The sequence below is a fragment of the Salvelinus alpinus genome, chromosome 17, assembly GCF_045679555.1.
Source record: "Salvelinus alpinus chromosome 17, SLU_Salpinus.1, whole genome shotgun sequence".
Lineage (NCBI taxonomy): Eukaryota > Metazoa > Chordata > Actinopteri > Salmoniformes > Salmonidae > Salvelinus > Salvelinus alpinus.
In genome coordinates this window covers 28,387,970-28,407,834 of record NC_092102.1, presented here as the reverse complement: position 1 = coordinate 28,407,834, position 19,865 = coordinate 28,387,970, and the positions used below count along the sequence as shown (strand labels likewise).

Sequence of the window (19,865 nt, the reverse complement as noted above, 5' to 3'; positions counted from 1 at the left end):
CACCATGGGGCACTCTGTTCACAACGTTTACATCAGCAAACCGCTCGCTCACACAACGCCATACACGCTGTCTGCCCGGTACAGTTGAAACCGAGATTCATCCACGAAAAGCACACTTCTCCAGCATCCCAGTGGCCATCGAAGGTAAGCATTTGCTCACTGAAGTCAGTTACGACGCCAAACTGCAGTCAGGTCAAGACCCTGGTGAGGACGATGAGCACGCAGATGAGCTTCCCTGAGAGGGTTTCTGTCAGTTTGTGCAGAAATGATTTGGTTGTACAAACCCACAGTTTCATCAGGTGTCCAGGTGGCTGGTCTCAGACGATCCCGCAGGTGAAGTAGCCGGATGTGGAGATCCTGGGTTGGCGTCATTACAAGTGGTCTGTGGTTGTGAGGCCGGTTGGACTTACTGCCAAATTCTCTAAAACGGAAATTCCTGCAGTCAGGATGCCAATTGCACGCTCCCTCAAAACTTGAGACATCTGTGGCATTGTGTTGTGTGACAAAACTGCACATTTTAGTGGCCTTTTATTGTCCCTAGCACAAGCTGCACCTGTTGCATCATGCTGTTTAATCAGCTTTTTGATATGCCACACCTGTCAGGTGGATGGATTATCTTGGCAAAGGAGAAATGCTCACTAACAGGGATGTAAACACATTTGTTCACAACATTTGAGAGAAATACGCTTTTTGTGTGTATAGACAATTTCTGGGATTTTTTATTTCAGTTCATGAAACGTGACCAATACTTTACATGTTGCATTTATATTTTGTTTAGTATACAATGTTGGTTCCAAAGTGTACTTATTAGCCGGGTTGTTATTGCAAATGAGAATTGGTTCTTTACACACCTTGTTATATAAGGGTTAAATCAATCAAATACAAATATTCTACATACCCTGAGTGTATAAAACATTAGGAACACCTTCCTAATATTGAGTTGCACCCCCCTTTTGACCGCCGAACAGCCTCCATTCGTCGGGGCATGGACTCTACAAGGTGTCAAAAGCATTCCACAGTTGTCAAAATGGCTGGATGTCCTTTTGGTGGTGGACCATTTTTGATACACACGGGGAAACTGTTGAGGTGAAAAACCAAGCAGTGTTGCAATTCTTTACACACTCAAACTGGTGCACCTGGCACCTACTGTACTACCACCCCCCGTTCAAAGGCACTTAAATGTTTTGTCTTTCCCATTCACCTTCTGAATGGCACACATACACAAACCATGTCTCAATTGTCTCAAGGCTTAAAAAACCTTTAACATGTCTCCTCCCCTTCATCTACACTGATTGAAGTGGATTAAGGTGAAATCAATAAAGGATCATAGCTTTCACCTGGATACACCTGGTCAGTCTGTCATGGAAAGAGCAGATGTTCCTAATGATTTGAACACTGTCGGCAGTGTACTGTACATCCTCATTCAAAGAAACAAAAAGGTTATGTGAAATAAAAGTTCTAAAAGCAAAGTTCCAGAGCATAATGTGTTTATTTTACTGCTTCATTTTCTCTCTCTTACATTTTGTAACATTGCACTTTGCAACCCCGTGTTTATATTTTTAATGTGTTTTTGTTATGGTGCATCAGAAAAAAAAGCCCTTTAATCTGTTTTTGGGATCTCAAATCTCATTGGTAGGTTACAAGCGCCAGAGACAGATATAGTTTGACAGACAACCTCTCAAAACTCAGGTCTTGAAGCATCTGTGAGTATGCTGGTTTTCATTTATGATCTCCCAGTCGTTTCAGGAAGCCAAACAATACACATGCCATCATTGACCTATAGCATTCATTCATCAATTTCACCTGGCTGCTACTAGCTGCTGGTCTATTGAGGTTGGCTCCAGTACCCAGTCGTAATAAAGGCCGACATAGGAAAGGACCGCTAGGCCCAAACATCAAGGATGATCAAGATATTGAAACAATTAACAGATTTTAACCTTAGCCCTGTTAGCTTGGAATTAGAGACTTCGCTCACATCGGATGTAAAATCCCCATACAAACAAGATACTTAATTTGTTTAAAAAAATACAAAATCTGTATTAATATGTAAAATAAGTGTCAAATGTAAAATAAGTTACATTATGCCTGAAACAAGGAAATACATTGGTCCATTTACAGGTGTATAATATAATGATTTCCATAATTACATTTATGGGTGATAATTGGCAGGATATTTTAGCATATTGTTCTATATAGTATACTGTACCTAACGTGTGACTGTTTTTTAGCCAAGAACACATTTATGCTAGCCTGAGTGCCAGTCAGTTTCTGCTCTCTTGCCTACTCCTTTGGGTGTTGTAACACCAAACATTGTCAGGCTACATTTGTGCTCCAAAAACAGATATTGTAACAATGCCCTCCATATTTACTAGTTTTTTGCATTTTTTGAGTTTGTGTCAAAGTTTAGTGTAACATCAATGCGATCCCATTTCTGTGTTCTATATTGTAACAATAGAATCTTCTCATTCGGACTGTTCTTTGGTTAACAAAGGTTACGTAGGTTGCTACTCAAATCAATGAAATTGACATAAGTGTGCATTAGACTGCTGTGTGCCGGTCCCTTGTCCTCCTCTGTCCTTTTACCTCCCAGCTCAAGTCAGATCTTAAAGAACCCCCTGGCAGCAGAGGAATAGTCCTCTTTGAAAGGGTGGTGTTTGTAGGCCAAATATAGAACAACTACGATTTCAAGAGAATGCTGAATGATCTCTCCAAAGTAAGGTACAGATTTATGATCATAATTTGATCACTCTTTTGTTACTAAGATTTTTCCTGCACTGCAGGAAATGCAGATGAGCTTTGATATATACATAAATTCACTAAAGACCCAAAGTAACACAGTTATATTAACAGTATTGCACTTTTCATGTAGCCTACTTTTGGCCAGCTAATAGCCTAACCACCGATCAAGCAACATTATGGACTAAATGTTCAAATCCTGTAGCTGCAGGATTATTTTGCTGTGACAATATAGTGTAGGTCAAATGAAAATCCTACATCTGTAGTAAGGCTGTGTTCAATCAATGAAACGTACACTCTTAGAAACCTAAAAGGGTTCTTCAGCTGTCCTCATAGAAGAACCCTTTGAAGAACCCTTTTTGGTTCCAGGTAGAACTCTTTTGGGTTCCATGTCAAACCCTTTCCACAGAGGGTTTTACATGGAAGCCAAAAGGGTTCTACCTGGAACCAAAACAGGTTATCCTATGGGGACAGCCGAAGAACCCTTTTGGAACCCTTTTTTCTAAGAGTGTGGTACATTTCGTACTTCAGTGATAAGAAAACGTGTATCATTCAAGGTTATTTAACACAATCTTTCCGAACATGGTTTAACCCCTCCTGGTGTGCTGCTGACTGCCACCAATGCAGCGCACAGGAATTCACATGGTAAGAGCTTTCTTGCACAATTCCTAGGCCATATACTCCCTCCTTGTTGTCCATGCCTTGCTCTCCCATTGTCCTGCCCTTCTTCCTGGCACTCTGAGGCACCTAGTCGGGTCTGCTATGTCTGCAGTGATACTGAATCTGGTCCCAGATCATGCTTTTTCTTCACCTCAGTCGTTGCCCTCCTCCTCGTCCGCCTGACCAGCTTTGCCCAGTCGCTGGAAGCAGTGGACCATGGAGGCCAGGAAGAAGCTGGCTATAATGGCCACCACAGAGACTGAGATGCCCGAGAAGATGACAATGAGGATGTCCGTAAGAGAGAGGTAGCCCCGGCACTCCCGGAAACTGGCCTCAGAGAGCAGGCTCAGGGACATAAGACTCCCATCCATGGGGAGGGAACACTGCAACCCCTCCATACCTGAGAAAGAGAGAGAGAGAGCAGGATATGATGTCATCAGTCTTGAACACAGTCACTCTATGGACTAATCTCAAATCAACTCAAATCAATGCAATTGAGATCTACATTTTAGATCTACAGTGTAGATCTAAAATGATTAGAAATGTATAAGTAACAGCTTAACAGGTAGCAGTGAAGGTAACAGCTTCATTCTTCTATCCAGTCCTTTCAGATCTAATGCATGGTGGAGCTGACCTCCCCTCAGATGACTGAATAAATACACAGGGGATTAGCTGTCCTGCCTGCTCACAGTACTGTGTCACTCAATGTCACTTTCAACTGTTGAAAAGCATGCTGACCATACAGTTTGGAATGGCACTGTGGTTGAAATCCACTAAAAATGTCTCGTCCGTGATATCATCTTACTGTAACAATTTACAGTAAGTGAGGACACTGAGGGAACAGTTGGGTGCCATTGTTTTGCCTCAGAGTTGTTTGATATATTAGCTATAGCCCAGTACGCCTACAGTAGTAGCTACTGTGCCTGTTCATGTGTCTCACCATTTCCCACACATTGAGTCACATCAAGTCTAAAAAACCCATCCATTTGATCATTTGTTTAGTTTTCCCACTTAAAGAATATAACGATTACGAAAAGCTTGTCTCTTGGCAGTATCAAGTGACTGCATTACCATACATCAACACCTACATCAGGGTTTCCCAAACTTGGTCATGGGGACCCCAAAGGGTACACGTTTTGTTTTTTTGCCCTAGCACTACACAGCTGATCCAAATAATCATCAAGCTTTGATAATTTGAATCAGCTGTATAGTGTTGGTGCAAAAACCAAAACATGCACCCCTTGGGCTCCCGAGGACCGAGTTTGGGAAACTCTGACCTACATGTACAGTAACACACACAGAGCTGAAAGGCCTAATGCATCTAGAGAAGTGTGTGGTCTTAACACATCTCTGCTATAGCTAGGCGATAACACAATGCTTTTAACAGTCATAAATACATGTGTTTAGTGCCAAGCTACATTCCTGGTGTCGGAGATTGGTCTGATCTACGAGGCTTCGCTGAACACCTGTCACAGACACACACATCACCCCTATTACGTAATTTCTTGATATGACCTTGGATCCCTCCAACTTTGCATTTTTCACCCCTCCGAGGCAAACATTAATTTGTGAAATTTCTACTTTGCGATTAGATCTGCTTTTCACAGAAGAAGGAGAGTAATCTCTGCTCCAACCAGTGTGTTACTAGCAGACACCAGATGACAGATTTAAAGGGGAACAACCCCTGGGTATTAATACAACAGAGACAGATGCATTAGTGCTTGAGAAGAACACTACTCAGATTAAATTCTTTGTCCATTGTTATCTTGTCTGTTTTGGAGAAAAACCATCACAACACTTGAAGAGTTTAATTACAAAATGCTATATATCCATTTTCAGAAATGTTGGTAAATTAGCTTTTATTGTTTAAATACATTCTGAAAGACATTGGTGTGTTTTCTTCACTATCTAATTATGTAATGGGGTTGTTCAATGACAGACATGTATTTGTTTAAAATGTATCACTTGATGGTTTCATTTCAGAGAGACAAATAATAATGTTGTTTTTTGCTAAATGCTATAAGTAGTCCTGCTAGGTTTCACAGACAAATGTACAAAATAACTAAATTTGAATAAAGAACTGTGCAAATGATACATCTGTGACATCAACATTTAAAACATGTTAAACCAGATCTGTATGTAAAACATTTACATTTGACATTTTAGTCATTTAGCAGATACTGAAACAAGCTCTGGATAAGAGTAAGTGCATTTATCTTAAGATAGCTAGGTGAGACTACCACATATCATAGTCAAATACACAGGATGCGAACAGTCCATTCCAGCTAAACAATGGATTTTTAGCTAGCGTTTTGCAAAAAACAAAAAAACATTTTCATACACCTAAAATCTATGAATAATGAAATTTGAGAACAATAATATTTTATACACAGATGAAGGTACCCATAAGCAATCATTTCTGACGAAAACACACAAATGTGAAAGATTGGTGGCAATAGCGTTTTGGAAATAAACTATTCATGTAACGGCAGCCTTACTCCTCTTCGTCTGAAGAGGAGGTGTAGCAGGGATCGGACCAAGACGCAGCATAGCTCGTGTTCAACATATTTTTAATAAACAAGACGAAACTGTGAACACTTACAAAACAACAAAAGTGGCTTACCGATACAGTCCTAGCTGGTGCAGAGAAAACACAGAGACAGGAAACAACCACCCACAAAATCCCAACACAAAACAAGCCACCTATATATGATTCCCAATCAGAGACAACACAAAACATCTGCCTCTGATTGAGAACCATATTAGGCCAAACATAGCAACAGACAAACTAGACACACAACATAGAATGCCCACCCAGCTCACGTCCTGACCAACACTAAAAGAAGCAAAACACATAAGAACTATGGTCAGAACGTGACACTTCACTTATAAGTTAGGGTTCAAAAGGTTTTGTTATTGTTTTGTGTTCAGTTGCTATATGACGTGTAAGAATGCATAAGCAGAGCATAAAGTATGAGTATTATAGCAGCCTACCCTAATTTGAGAGGATGAAAATATACAGTCACATGATTTCTTACTGCATGAGAATAACAGAAGTGTGCAGAACAAGGACGAGACTGATATTTGCGCTCTGGTGATTTGATAATATCGTAATAAGATACAGTAATACACTATAACAGATAAGAATGTAACAGCACCAAATTATATCGTCAAATTGTGAGGATAGATAGATTATACTGTGAATGATTTGACTTATAATGACAAGGGGCATCAATGAGACTGGTTTGCTTGTAAACTAACCCAATCTATTCTACTAATATGAAGTGTTAAATATTTGTTAAATTTTCAATCAGTATTCACTGTTTTTGAAAGAAGTATTTGAATAAAACATTACGTAATCTAAAAGCACATATGGTGTACCTCAGTCATGTTATAATAAAAAGCAGTTTGGGGCGCTTCCATTTTATCCTGCCTGTGTCTGTAGCTGCTGTGGCCAGCAGTCAGTAGACATCATTATCAAGTGTGTGTGTGTGTGTGTGTGTGTGTGTGTGTGTGTGCATGTGTATGTATGTGTGTGTGTAAGTGTATATGTGTGGTGAGTCACAGTTAGACCAGAAGGGGTTTTCCACATGCGGAGGGACTCAGTGACCTCATCGCTCGGTGAAATTCCAGTCACGTGGTTCTCCTCTCCTCCTCACCGCGCAGCACAACAAGCAAAGCTCAGCCCAGACACTGTCTCTTCTGCTCTCAATTCAATTTAAGGGCTTTATTGGCATGGGAAACATATGTTTACATTGCCAAAGCAAGTGAAATAGATAATGAACAAAGGTGAAATAAACAAAAAATGAACAGTAAACATTACACTCACAAAAGTTCCAAAACAATAAAGACATTTCAAATGTCATATTATGTATATATGCAGTGCTCTCTCTCTCTCTGTCTCTGGCTCTGTCTCTGGATCTATTCCTGTCTCTGCACGCCACAGCCATAGTGTCTTGGTATGGAGAGGACCAGAATACTACATTGTAAATTGATGGACAGAGTCCGCATGGTTTCGGTGTTGGTGGTGATGGATGTGGGGGTGGGGAAGGGTTGAGTATGCCTACATTGTCTGATGCTGCCTATAGACTTAACATCGTCAACAAAATCACTGCATCATATTTGACATGAGTATGCATAGTTTCCTATATTGATGTGTTATATACAGTGCCTTCGGAAAGTATTCAGACCCCTTGACTTTTTCCACATTTTGTTACGTTACAACCTTATTCTAAAATATATTAAATCGTTTTTTTCTTCATCAATCTACACACAATACCTCATAATGACGTAGCAAAAACACATGTTTTTTTGTTAAATTATTAAAAATCGAATTTATTAAAATGATTAAAAATCTAAAATCTAACGGAAAAATCTAATTTGCATAAGTTTTCTGACCGTTTACGCAGTACTTTGTTGAAGCACCTTTGGCAGCGATGACAGCATTGAGTCTTCTTCGGTATGACGCTACAAGCTTGGCACATCTGTATTTGGGGAGTTTCTCCCATTCTTCTCTGCAGATCCTCTCAAGATCTGTCAGCTTGGATGGGGAGCGTTACTGCACAGCTATTTTCAGGTCTCTCCAGAGATGTTCGATCGGGTTCAAGTCCGGGCTCTGGCTGGGCCTCTCAAGGACATTCAGAAACTTGTCCTTACGCCACTCCTGCGTTGTTTTGACTGTGTGCTTAGGGACGTTGTCCTGTTGGAAGGTGAACCTTCTCCCCAGTCTGAGGTCCTGAGCGCTCTGGAGCAGGTTTTCATCAAGGATCTCTCTACACTTTGCACTGTTCATCTTTGCCTCGATCCTGACTAATCTCCCAGTTCCTGCAGCTGAAAAACATCCCCAAAGCATGATGGTGTCCCCAAAGCATGACCATGCTTCACCGTAGGGCCAGATTTCCTCCAGACGTGATGCTTGGCATTCAGGCCAGAGAGTTCAATCTTGGTTTTATCAGACCAGAGATTCTTGTTTCTCATGGTCTGAGAGTCTTTAGGTGCCTTTTGGCAATCTCCAAGCGGGCTGTCATGTGCCTTTTACTGAGGAGTGGCTTCCGTCTGGCCACTCTGCCATGAAGGCCTGATCGGTGGAGTGCTGCAGAGATGGTTGTCCTTCTGGAAGGTTCTCCCATCGCCACAGAGGAACTCTAGAGCTCTGTCAGAGTGACCATCAGGTTATTGATCACCTCCCTGACCAAGGCCCTTCTCTCCCAATTGCTCAGTTTGGCCGGGCAGCCAGTTCTAGGAAGAGTCTTGGTGGTTCCAAACTTCTTCCATTTAAGAATGATAGAGGACACTGTGTTCTTGGAGACCTTCAATGCGACAGACATTTTTTGGTACCCTTCTCCAGATCTGTGCCTTAACACAATCCTGTCTCGGCGCTCTACGGACAATTCCTTCAACCTCATGGCTTGGTTTATGCTCTGACATGCACTGTCAACTGTGAGACCCTATATAGACAGGTGTGTGCCTTTCCAAATCATGTCCAATCAATTGAATTTACCACAGGTGGACTCCAATCAAGTTGTAGAAACATCTCAAGGATGATCAATGGAAACAGGATGCACCTGAACTCAATTTTGAGTCTCATAGAAAGGGTCTGAAAACTTATATAAATAAGGTATTTCTGTTTTTGATTTTTAGTATCAAAAATTTGTAAAAATTTCTAAAAACCTGTTTTCACTTTGTCATCATGGGGTATTGTGTGTAGATTGCTGAGGATTTTTTAAATGTTATAATAACGCTGTAACCTAACAAAATGTGGAAAAAGTCAATGGGCCTGAGCACTTTCTGAAGGCACTGTATATATATATATATATATCAGCTGCCATGCTGCTATATAGTTGGAATTATATTTTAGTTTGTGCCTGTGCGTTCTAGTGCTTACCTGCATATGTACAGTGGGGAGAACAAGTATTTGATACACTGACAATTTTGCAGGTTTTCCTACTTACAAAGCATGTAGAGGTCTGTAATTTTTATCATAGGTACACTTCAACTGTGAGAGAAGGAATCTAAAACAAAAATCCAGAAAATCACATTGTATGATTTTTAATTAATTAATTTGCATTTTATTGCATGACATAAGTATTTGATACGTCAGAAAAGCAGAACTGAATATTTGGTACAGAAACCTTAGTTTGCAATTACAGAGATCATACGTTTCCTGTAGTTCTTGACCAGGTTTGCACACACTGCAGCAGGGATTTTGGCCCACTCCTCCATACAGACCTTCTCCAGATCCTTCAGGTTTCGGGGCTGTCGCTGGGCAATACGGACTTTCGGCTCCCTCCAAAGATTTTCTATTGGGTTCAGGTCTGGAGACTGGCTAGGCCACTCCAGGACCTTGAGATGCTTCTTACGGAGCCACTCCTTAGTTGCCCTGGCTGTGTGTTTCGGGTCGTTGTCATGCTGGAAGACCCAGCCACGACCCATCTTCAATGCTCTTACTGAGGGAAGGAGGTTGTTGGTCAAGATCTCGCGATACATGGCCCCATCCATCCTCCCTTCAATACGGTGCAGTCGTCCTGTCCCCTTTGCAGAAAAGCATCCCCAAAGAATGATGTTTCCACCTCCATGCTTCACGGTTGGGATGGTGTTCTTGGGGTTGTACTCATCCTTCTATTCCTCCAAACACGGCGAGTGGAGTTTAGAGCAAAAAGCTCTATTTTTGTCTCATCAGACCACATGACCTTCTCCCATTCCTCCTCTGGATCATCCAGATGGTCATTGGCAAACTTCAGACGGGCCTGGACATGCGCTGGCTTGAGCAGGGGGACCTTGCGTGCGCTGCAGGATTTTAATCCATGACGGCGTAGTGTGTTACTAATGGTTTTCTTTGAGACTGTGGTCCCAGCTCTCTTCAGGTCATTGACCAGGTCCTGCCGTGTAGTTCTGGGCTGATCCCTCACATTCCTCATGATCATTGATGCCCCACGAGGTGAGATCTTGCATGGAGCCCCAGACCGAGGGTGATTGACCGTCATCTTGAACATCTTCCATTTTCTAATAATTGCGCCAACAGTTGTTGCCTTCTCACCAAGCTGCTTGCCTATTGTCCTGTAGCCCATCCCAGCCTTGTGCAGGTCTACAATTTTATCCCTGATGTCCTTACACAGCTCTCTGGTCTTGGCCATTGTGGAGAGATTGGAGTCTGTTTGATTGAGTGTGTGTACAGGTGTCTTTTATACAGGTAACAAGTTCAAACAGGTGCAGTTAATACAGGTAATGAGTGGAGAACAGGAGGGCTTCTAAAAGAAAAACTAACAGGTCTGTGAGAGCCGGAATTCTTACTGGTTGGTAGGTGATCAAATACTTATGTCACGCAATAAAATGCAAATTAATTACTTAAAAATCATACAATGTGATTTTCTGGATTTTTGTTTTAGATTCCGTCTCTCACAGTTGAAGTGTACCTATGATAAAAATTACAGACCTCTACATGCTTTGTAAGTAGGAAAACCTTCAAAATCGGCAGTGTATCAAATACTTGTTCTCCCCACTGTACATGCGTGCTTGTCTGCATCCATGGGTTCATGTACTTTTGTGTGTGTTTGTTTATGTATACGTTTGTGTGTGTGTCACTCTTAGAGCAATACTGTGAGGAAACATTAGTCTAGACCAGGGATGTGCAACTTCGATGTGGCTGGGGTCCACAAAAAAATCTGAACTCACTATGATGGGCCACAGTGACTCGTTGGTCTGCATACCCTCATCCATACCCACACATGCAGTCTGAGCTGGCTGTAGACTTTTGGGGACCTAAGTGAAATTTGGTTGGGGAGCACCCCCACCTTGCGACCAAACATTTTAACGGCCCCCCTCTTGACAGCGGAAAGAAAGAAATTACGTTTTAGAGTTAATTTCCTGCAATTTTAGCCATTTTGCCATGGGCGTAGAGAAAATGTTGCGGTTTTAAAGAAAATTTGCTGCAATTCTACACATTTTGCCATGGGGACAAAGAGAAGATTTTGCAATTGTATAACTAATTTCATGCAATTCTACTCATTTTGCCATGGAGCAGAGAGAAGAATTTGCAATTTTACAGCTAATTCGACTCATTTTGCTATTGGGTGGAGAGAAATGTTAGCAATTATGAATATGATATCTGATTGAGGGTGACTAAAAAAATCAATGGGGGCCCCCCAGTCGGTAATTTGACCATGATAACTACAAGTTTAGATAGCTGGCTAGACTAACTCAACAATCAAAACATTTTAGCTGACATGGGCTAATTGACTGACTATCAGTGACTCACATAAAAAGTGAAACTGCTGATGCACAACCACATTTCTAAATTGCACCTTGTGTACTGTACTATTCTAACTCTCAACAGTAAGTTGAGTCCCAGGTTGTTGTTTTTTTGGGGGGGGGGGGGGGTGATCCGCGGGCCTACAGTTGCCCATCCCTGGTCTAGACAATATCAGTGTCAATGGTAAGCTGTCGTCAGTATTAAATGAAGTGTAGTAAAACATGTATGCTGATTGTTCATCCTTGACTCAACAGCACTAGAGAACAGCACTCTATAGTATGATTATACAGGTTACCGCTTTGAATCATTCACACACATTCACCTAAAGGCACCATTGTGAAATATCCTCAGCTACTGTGTTTTAAAGGGACAATCTGCAGTTCAAACAACAAAGTGGTTATATTCTTCAAGAATCAATGAGTATATATCTTTTTTTTTTTAAGCTGTCCCAATCGCAGATTGACGCTATTACTGAGCTTTGTTGCATCTTGATGATACAGTACCTGAGAGCAGGCTACAATGTGTATGTGAAACCAGCACTCACAAACTCAATGAGTAAAGCTCAATAGTTTGTAAATGTCTATTTATGTTCTCAGATGCTATACAGATCAATATAATCTCAATCAGGAACTGACAGAGCAATGCCCCTGATGCTAGATAGCAAAGTGGGTAAAAGAAAGATGTTACTGTTTGGGTCAGTGAAATTACAGTGTCCAAGAGCAAATTTAGTTTTTGACTTATTCCACAAAGTGACTGCGCTTGATTGAATGGTTCTGTGGAAGCGTCCCGGACAGCAAGTGATCCATTATCCTGCGCCCTCCAGCCCCCAGTTTGTTCACAGTTCTAGTTCACACATTGATTGTGATTAAGCCTCAGAGGGTCAGTAATTTAGTAATAAGCGAGTAAAGGGCTTGTTTAATCCATCAAATCTTAATTTCTTATTAATGAATATACACTCCGATCCATGTTTCTAGTCTGCTGCCTTGTCTGAATGATGACAAGATTATCATGGCATGAAACTAGTTTGTCCCCAAGGCAATGGGAAAGATTAAGTCTGCCTAAATGTAAAATATACTGTACATCCACATGTCCTTTAGGGTAACATACAGTAGAGGTTTTCTAGGGTGAGCCCTACTTAGCAAGGAGCCTAAAGTTGATAAGGCATATAGCCTTCTGAGACCTGAAAAAAATGTGTTTGGGATTTCAATATTTTTTCTATAACATAAGTGTTTGGGGTGAAAAATATATGTAACTACAAAAAATGTGGGAACAAATATTGTTATTTTTATTGTAAGTGCAAAATTGTCCTCTGTAGTGGTCATTAGGATGTAAATATACACAAATTAATATTATAGTCAATGGGTACAGTACTGTAGGTGAAAAACATAGTTGTGGCATCCGGGTGTCCACTACAGAGGACATTTCTTGATAAGCTCTAATTTAGCTCTTATTTAATGTGAAAAAAATATGACAAAGTCCTGACAACTCACTTAACTATTGCTGAAATACTCACTTACTAGAAAACATTTGAATATCAAACTCACAAAAATTATAATTAATAATTACACACACTTTTCACATTTCCATAAAATGTGCTAATTTTAACGGCAGCCATCTTTTAAAGAACCAGGAAGATAATGTTGTCAAGGTCACACCCCTACACGTGATATCATTGAAAAGTCCAAAATGTCCTCTCAAAGGGACAGCAGGAATTAATATGGCCTCAGAGACACAGACCAAGAACTGATGTCCACTAGAGAGGACAAAAATAAATAGCTGGGTTTCAGGAGAACAGAAGAGCACTTAGAAAGCACCATAGTGGTTGTGTGTGTGCTGTATGTGTCTGGGCTCACCGAAGGCTAGGCGCTAATGTGCCACACAGAATGTTGTTAGTATAACATTGTGTTCTGCCACGAGTCCAGGTCACAGCTATTGAAAATAAATCCACTGTGAAGATTGTTGATGTGCCAATTTGATAACTCATATGATCCATAGAACATCCTGTTGCTTTGATTAGCGTACTGTAATAACATAGGTTGCCTCCCACATGGCACCCTATTCCCTATATAGTGCACTACTTTTGACAAGAGCCCTATGGGCCCTGGTCAAAAGTAGTGAACTATAAAGGGAATGGGGTGCCATTTGGGACACAATTATGGCCCTAGTTCCAGCTGAAATAATATTGATGTGTCTCATTTGGACAGACCTTAATAAACTTGTAAGAACATGTATTTAGTAGCACTAGCCAAGCTCTATTGGGAAGCAGTTAAAGGGATACTTTAGGAATTTGTCCATTTTCCCCAGAGTCAGATGAACTTGTAGATACCATTTTGATGTGTGTCCAGTATGAAGGAAGTTAGAGGTAGTTTCGCGAGCCAATGCTAACCAGCATTGGCGTAATGACTGGAAGTCTATGGGTATCTGCTAGCATGCAGTTGGACTTCCACGCATAGAATGTCTGCTCAGGTCAGATCTCAGCACTGTGCACCTGCATACAATGTGACGTGTTACAGTAGCTCTGGAGAATGACAGTGAGCATTATAGAATGCGTGCAATGACCTGTCAGCACTGCAAACAAGGAAGATTTCTGTAAACCTTAATAGACATTAATAGCCTCACTGTCCATACTGTACCAGTACATAGAGTGGATCAGAAATGCTTATTGTTCGTAATTAAATAAACAATGCAGGTATATTATGATCTATCAAGTGATTCAGATCCTATTGAATGTGATGCCCTAGCCTCATATCTTTTTCATCTTGAAGATCTTACTCGTGATCTACTCCCTGTATATTTTGTCGGACAGTGTTTGAGGATGTAAACAATAAACAGTCTTCTTGTTGTGATTTTAGAACGTGTGCGCACAAACACACACCCACACGTAAACACATGCAAACACACACACAAACACACACACACACGTGCAAACACACACACAATCTGAGAACAGACTCTAATGAGGCATATGGTTCATTCATTATTCAGACACAATCTGGTATCTTGAATCTGTCTCTCCACTAGTCTACCACAATTATCTTTCTGCTTTTCTCATGCTTACCAAGATGTCTCAGAGTGATCTTATTCATAACGACATTGACTCGTCCATATCTATACAGAATTATCAGTAGTATGAGCAACAAGCTGCACTTGAAATAAATAAAGATGAGGTTGATAGCCAATAGCTGTTTAAATGATAGACAATTGAAAACAAAGAGGAGGAACCATAAAGGAGATGATTGTGGACTACAGGAAAAAGAGGACTGAGCACGCCCCCATTCTCATCGATGGGGCTGCAGTGGAGCAGGTTGAGAGCTTCAAGTTCCTTGGTGTTCACATCACCAACATACTAACATGATCCAAGCACACCAAGACAGTTGTGAAGAGGGCACGACAAAACCTATTCCCCCTCAGGAGACTGAAAAGATTTGGCATGGGTCCTCAGATCTTCAAAAGGTTCTACAGCTGCACCATCGAGAGCATCCTGACTGGTTGCATCAGTGCCTGGTATGGCAACTGCTCGGCCTCTGACCGCTTGGCACTACAGAGGGTAGTGTGAACAGCCCAGTACATCACTGGGGCCAAGCTTCCTGCCATCCAGGACCTCTATACCAGGCGGTCTCAGAGGAAGGCCCTAACAATTGTCAAAGACTCCAGCCACCCTAGTCATCGTAGCAGGTTGTCTCTGCTACCGCACGCAGGAGGTACCAGAGCACCAAGTCTAGGTCCAAGAGGCTTCTAAACAGCTTCTACCCCCAAGCCATAAGACTCCTGAACATCTAATCAAATGGCTACCCAGACTATTTGCATTTCCCCCCCCCACCCTTTTACACCGCTGCTACTCTCTGTTGTTATCATCTATGCATAGTCACTTTAATAACTCTACCTACATGTACATATTAACTCAACTAACCGGTGCCCCTGCACATTGACTCTGTATCGGTACCCCCCTGTATATAGTTTCGCTATTGTTACTTTACTGCTGCTCTTTAATTACTTGTTACTTTTATTTCTTATTCTTAACCGTATTTTTTTAAACTGCATTGTTGGTTGGGGTTCGTAAGCATTTCACTGTAACCTGTTGTATTCGGCGCATGTGACTAATACATTTGGATTTGGTTTGATTTGATTTTGATATGTTTATAGATATTGGGCCAAGTAGAGATATTTAATGTAATACTAACCACTGTTACATGCATTACACTATCTGTCTTTCAGTGTACTGTGCAGTCTTACATTATTATTCTATAACTGATTGGCTTAAGGTTTGATAGCTTATAAATTGTTTGAATCAGAAACGAGTGGGCTGCTGGATTATGACAAAAGATTGGTTTTCTATGTCCTAGCACAGGCAAAGATGGTAAAACAAATACGTGCTGTTAAGCAGCTTACATACCCATTGGAAGCTTGTGGCAGTTCTCCGTGAGCCACACAAAAAGTTTGGCAAAGTGACAGTTGCACACCCAGGGGTTGCCCTCCAGGCGCAGCACCCGGAGTGAGGTTAGGGGCTCCAGCACCCCCACATCCAGCCCCTGCAGGCCGTTCCTCTCCAGCTCCAGCTCCCGCAGCGAGGTTAGCCCCAGGAAAGCATCCTCTTCCACCAGGCTAAGGTAGGGGTTGTTCCCCAGACGCAGCTTGATCAGGCTCCGGGACTCCACAAAGGTCCCTGACTGGATCTCTGTCAGGTTGTTGCTACCCAGGTCCAGGAAGACTAGGCGAGATGAGGTGCTGAGGGTGCCGGGCTCCAGCACCGACAGGGAGTTATTCCTCAGGTCCAGGTAGACCAGATCGCTGTACAGAACCAGGAAGTCCGAGGGGATCCAGGGAATCCAGTTGTCAGAGAGCAGGAGGCGCCGGACGTCAAGGGGGATGGGGCTAGGGAGGCTGGTGAGACCTTGGCCCTGGCAGTCCACGGTGTGGTGGTCCGGACACAGGCAGCTGGATGGACAGTTGTGGCCCCGAGTGAGCAAGGTGGAGGAAAGCAAGGCAAGGAAAGGCTGAAGCCAGTTAATGCATGGTAACATTGTCAAGGGGGTGCGAGGTGAGAGGGAGAGCAGGGGTTTAGGTAGGGGAGGAGGAGGTTGGGAGGAAGGGGGTACAGGACAGGACAGAGCACAGGGGAGGGGGTAGAGATCAAGGGGTGGGAGATTAAGGAAGGGGAGGGGGAAGCAGAAGAAAGAAAGGAGTCAATGTCCTGGCGCTGGCATCTCTCTTCCTCTTGTTGTGTAGTCTACAAAGGCTAAGCCATCGAGCGGCGAGAGAGATGCGCAACGGTGTTTTCAAGGAGATCATGTAGCAAGCGGTCTGGATCGAAAAGCAGCCTGCTGGCTTTGAGGGAATAAGGGGAGGAGTGAGAGAGAGGGAGTGAGAGAGAGAGAGCGAGAGAGAGAGTAAGGGAGGGGGGGTAAATAGAAACTAGCAAACCAGAGACGTGCGCTGGGGAGGGTGTGTGTTGGGAGTGGGGAGAGCGGGGGACGGGGGGTGGAGGGCGATAGGGTAAGCCAGAAGGTGGTGTGAGTTTGCAGGAGGGTCGACCCTCAGAGTCTCATTACTCCTTCGTCAGAACAATTAACGAGGGACACCATCTGTGAGTCAGAAGAAGAATATACTGTGAGGATCTAAACATTGGAAGGCTAGACTCACTGAAACCATGGGTATTTATATCCAACCGTATGGGCTGGGGAGCTACCGACAGTGACTCGTGTCCAAATGACATCAGATAACTCACATGTTGTGATGATGTCACATGGCTCGCAGAATCCCAGGAGGAATATAATCCTGATGACCGTGATCCTTGGGAATCATCATCACATACATCTCCTCCTCAACTGTCCTCTGTCTCACTGTGCTGCACGATCCGGCCATCCCAGCTCTGTTGCCATGACAACATGCTCTAAACATCCACTGTGGTGTGAAGCTGCCTGTGCAGCACAGGCGAATATCCCAAAAGTGTCATATTGAGGAACGCCATCACATGACAGCTTGCCACAGTGGGGTGATGCGTTTGTCTCGTGCCTTTCCTGAGCAACAAGCTGAATGGCTGTCTCATACAATCCACTCCTGTAGCTTTAATGCATGTCCAATACATACACAGTTAGAAAAACATGCAGTACACACACTACAGTTTTAACACATCCACTGCAAAAGCCAAGTGGTCCTCAGAAATACTGTACCTTAAACTAAGCAATGTGTTCCCAATGGCAGTTACCTTACCAACGGCAGCTGATTTGCCAGCTGTTGTTGTTTACATGCTATTTACCTCTATGCTACAATACAGTAGTCAGACATCATGTCCACAGACCGCAGTTACAGAAACAGAATGTATGCTATGTCCACCAAGAGCATTTCCTGATACATCAAACATGCTTGATGGGAATAGCATGTCACAGATATAACCGTGGGAAGCAGGTGTGCTGAGGGTGCTGCAGCACTCCCTGAAAAATATCAATAAAATTAAATATAAATTTAAAAAAAGCTGTTTTTCTTTTGAAAAAGTGAGTTTTTCACCAGTTTGCTACCGGGCCATCGGGCCTTGGTATAACAAATATACAGTCACTAGTAAAAGTCTACACACCCCTTGCACAATCTTGACATTTTACAGCCTTAAAATTAAATAGAAAATGTATTAAATTAGATTTTTTTCCTACCGATGTACTCCACATTTCCAAAGTGGAAGAAAAAGTATATTTAAAAAAATCTTAATAAAAAATGTACTAAAAAAAAAGATGTCTTGATTTCATATTTCTTTTGATCCTGACAAACTCCCCAGTCACTGCAGGTGAAAATAATTTTGAACGTTAGGGAGGGGGTGCACCTGGAGTTGGAGGTCCCTATAAGAAGGGTAAATTCCAATGAATCCCAGTAATGGAGATTATGTAAATCAGCTAACTGTTAGCTATGCTGTTGTTACAATGTAATTAGTCTTTACCTGTGATTGAAGTTTGTTCTGCTGCTAACATCTGAGTTGTAGTTTCTGCTTGTGCAGCAGTAGGAGGATGTGTGCAGTGCAGCTGAGTGAGCACTCCCGTGTGGGCAGAGGAGCGGGGGAGCGGACATTTTCCAAGATTCAAAAATGTGAAATTAGCGAATTTCATGGGCAATTCTTTATAGAACAGGAGAAAAATTAAACTAAAAGTTGAATAAAAATGGAAAGGGCACTTCACTTATAGGAGGGCAACAGGGCAGATGCTCAGGCACCCCTAGAGCCCTATCTGTGCACGTGCTTGCATCAACATTAATCACTAATTTCCTTGGCACCAACACAGAAATTATTATTGTTATTGACTAGTTGATAAGCCAGTATTCTTTAGTGTAATTGTAGGGAGCTTCCCTGCAGAGGCCATTAGGGCCCTATGAAGTGAAAATAGGCTAATGTGTTTCCCCCGATGCAGTTCAGGTTTAGCATGTAAATAAATGTCAGTGTAACCTGATGTGTGGCACCCTGGGTCGGGAACAGCTGCACATACAGGGCTGGGAGGGAGGGAGGTGCCATGGAAAAGCATGGCGCCTCACTTTCCAACGGTCATTTTCAAAGTGACCCAAGCATCCAAGACAGTGGGGTCCAGCTGTCACTTCTTTAGTTGCATGTTGGCAGGTGTGACTGTGCCCGCTGGCTGTGTACCCAGCCTGGGTGCCAGTCAAGGACAGAGAGCTAGTGCTCTTAGGGGGAGTGCCACTGTGGAAAGTTAGACAGACATCTTGTTCTTCTTCAAAAAGAAACCTGAGACCACCTGTCAGTCGTTCTGTGAGTTCGTGCGTGTGTCCAAACACCACACCTGCCAACTGTGAGACTTGAACAAGGTTGGCAGCTATGTGAGTCATCTTTTGTGATATCTGACTGAAGTCTAGCTACATTCTGTACTATTAAGAATCAGGATCGAGCTGCAGGAATTTGACAGACAAACAGGCAGGCAGGCAGGCAGACACTGGGCAGTTGGGCTTTCGAGGGTGTAGTACAATGTGCCTTCTGAGAAATGGGATACACTTACCCAGATTATGTTTCTGAAATAAAGGAATCCAGAAGTACTTGATCACAAATGTCTTCAGCTGAGGAAATCTCTAATCTAGCAGAGAAAGTTGCACCCACGTCCGTTACATTGACAGATGTATGTATATATCCGGATTCGTGCCGAGTTTGTTTACATTTGATGGTAAAGAATGACCGCACTCTCTCAGAAAGCACACATGACCACACAATGACCCAGTGAGTGAAAGAAAACTGTTG

General features: G+C 42.4%; 1 protein-coding gene across 1 annotated transcript; it reads right to left on the bottom strand.

Moving 5' to 3' along the window:
- Positions 1-689: 689 nt before the first annotated feature.
- LOC139542668 (leucine-rich repeat-containing protein 38-like) lies at positions 690-17,941 on the bottom strand. Its single transcript, XM_071348384.1, has 2 exons — positions 16,038-17,941; positions 690-3,796 (listed from the first exon to the last, which is right to left on the bottom strand). Exons 1-2 carry the CDS (start codon positions 16,663-16,665, stop codon positions 3,549-3,551), a joined length of 876 nt encoding a protein of 291 aa, XP_071204485.1. The 5' UTR covers positions 16,666-17,941; the 3' UTR covers positions 690-3,548.
- Positions 17,942-19,865: the final 1,924 nt, after the last annotated feature.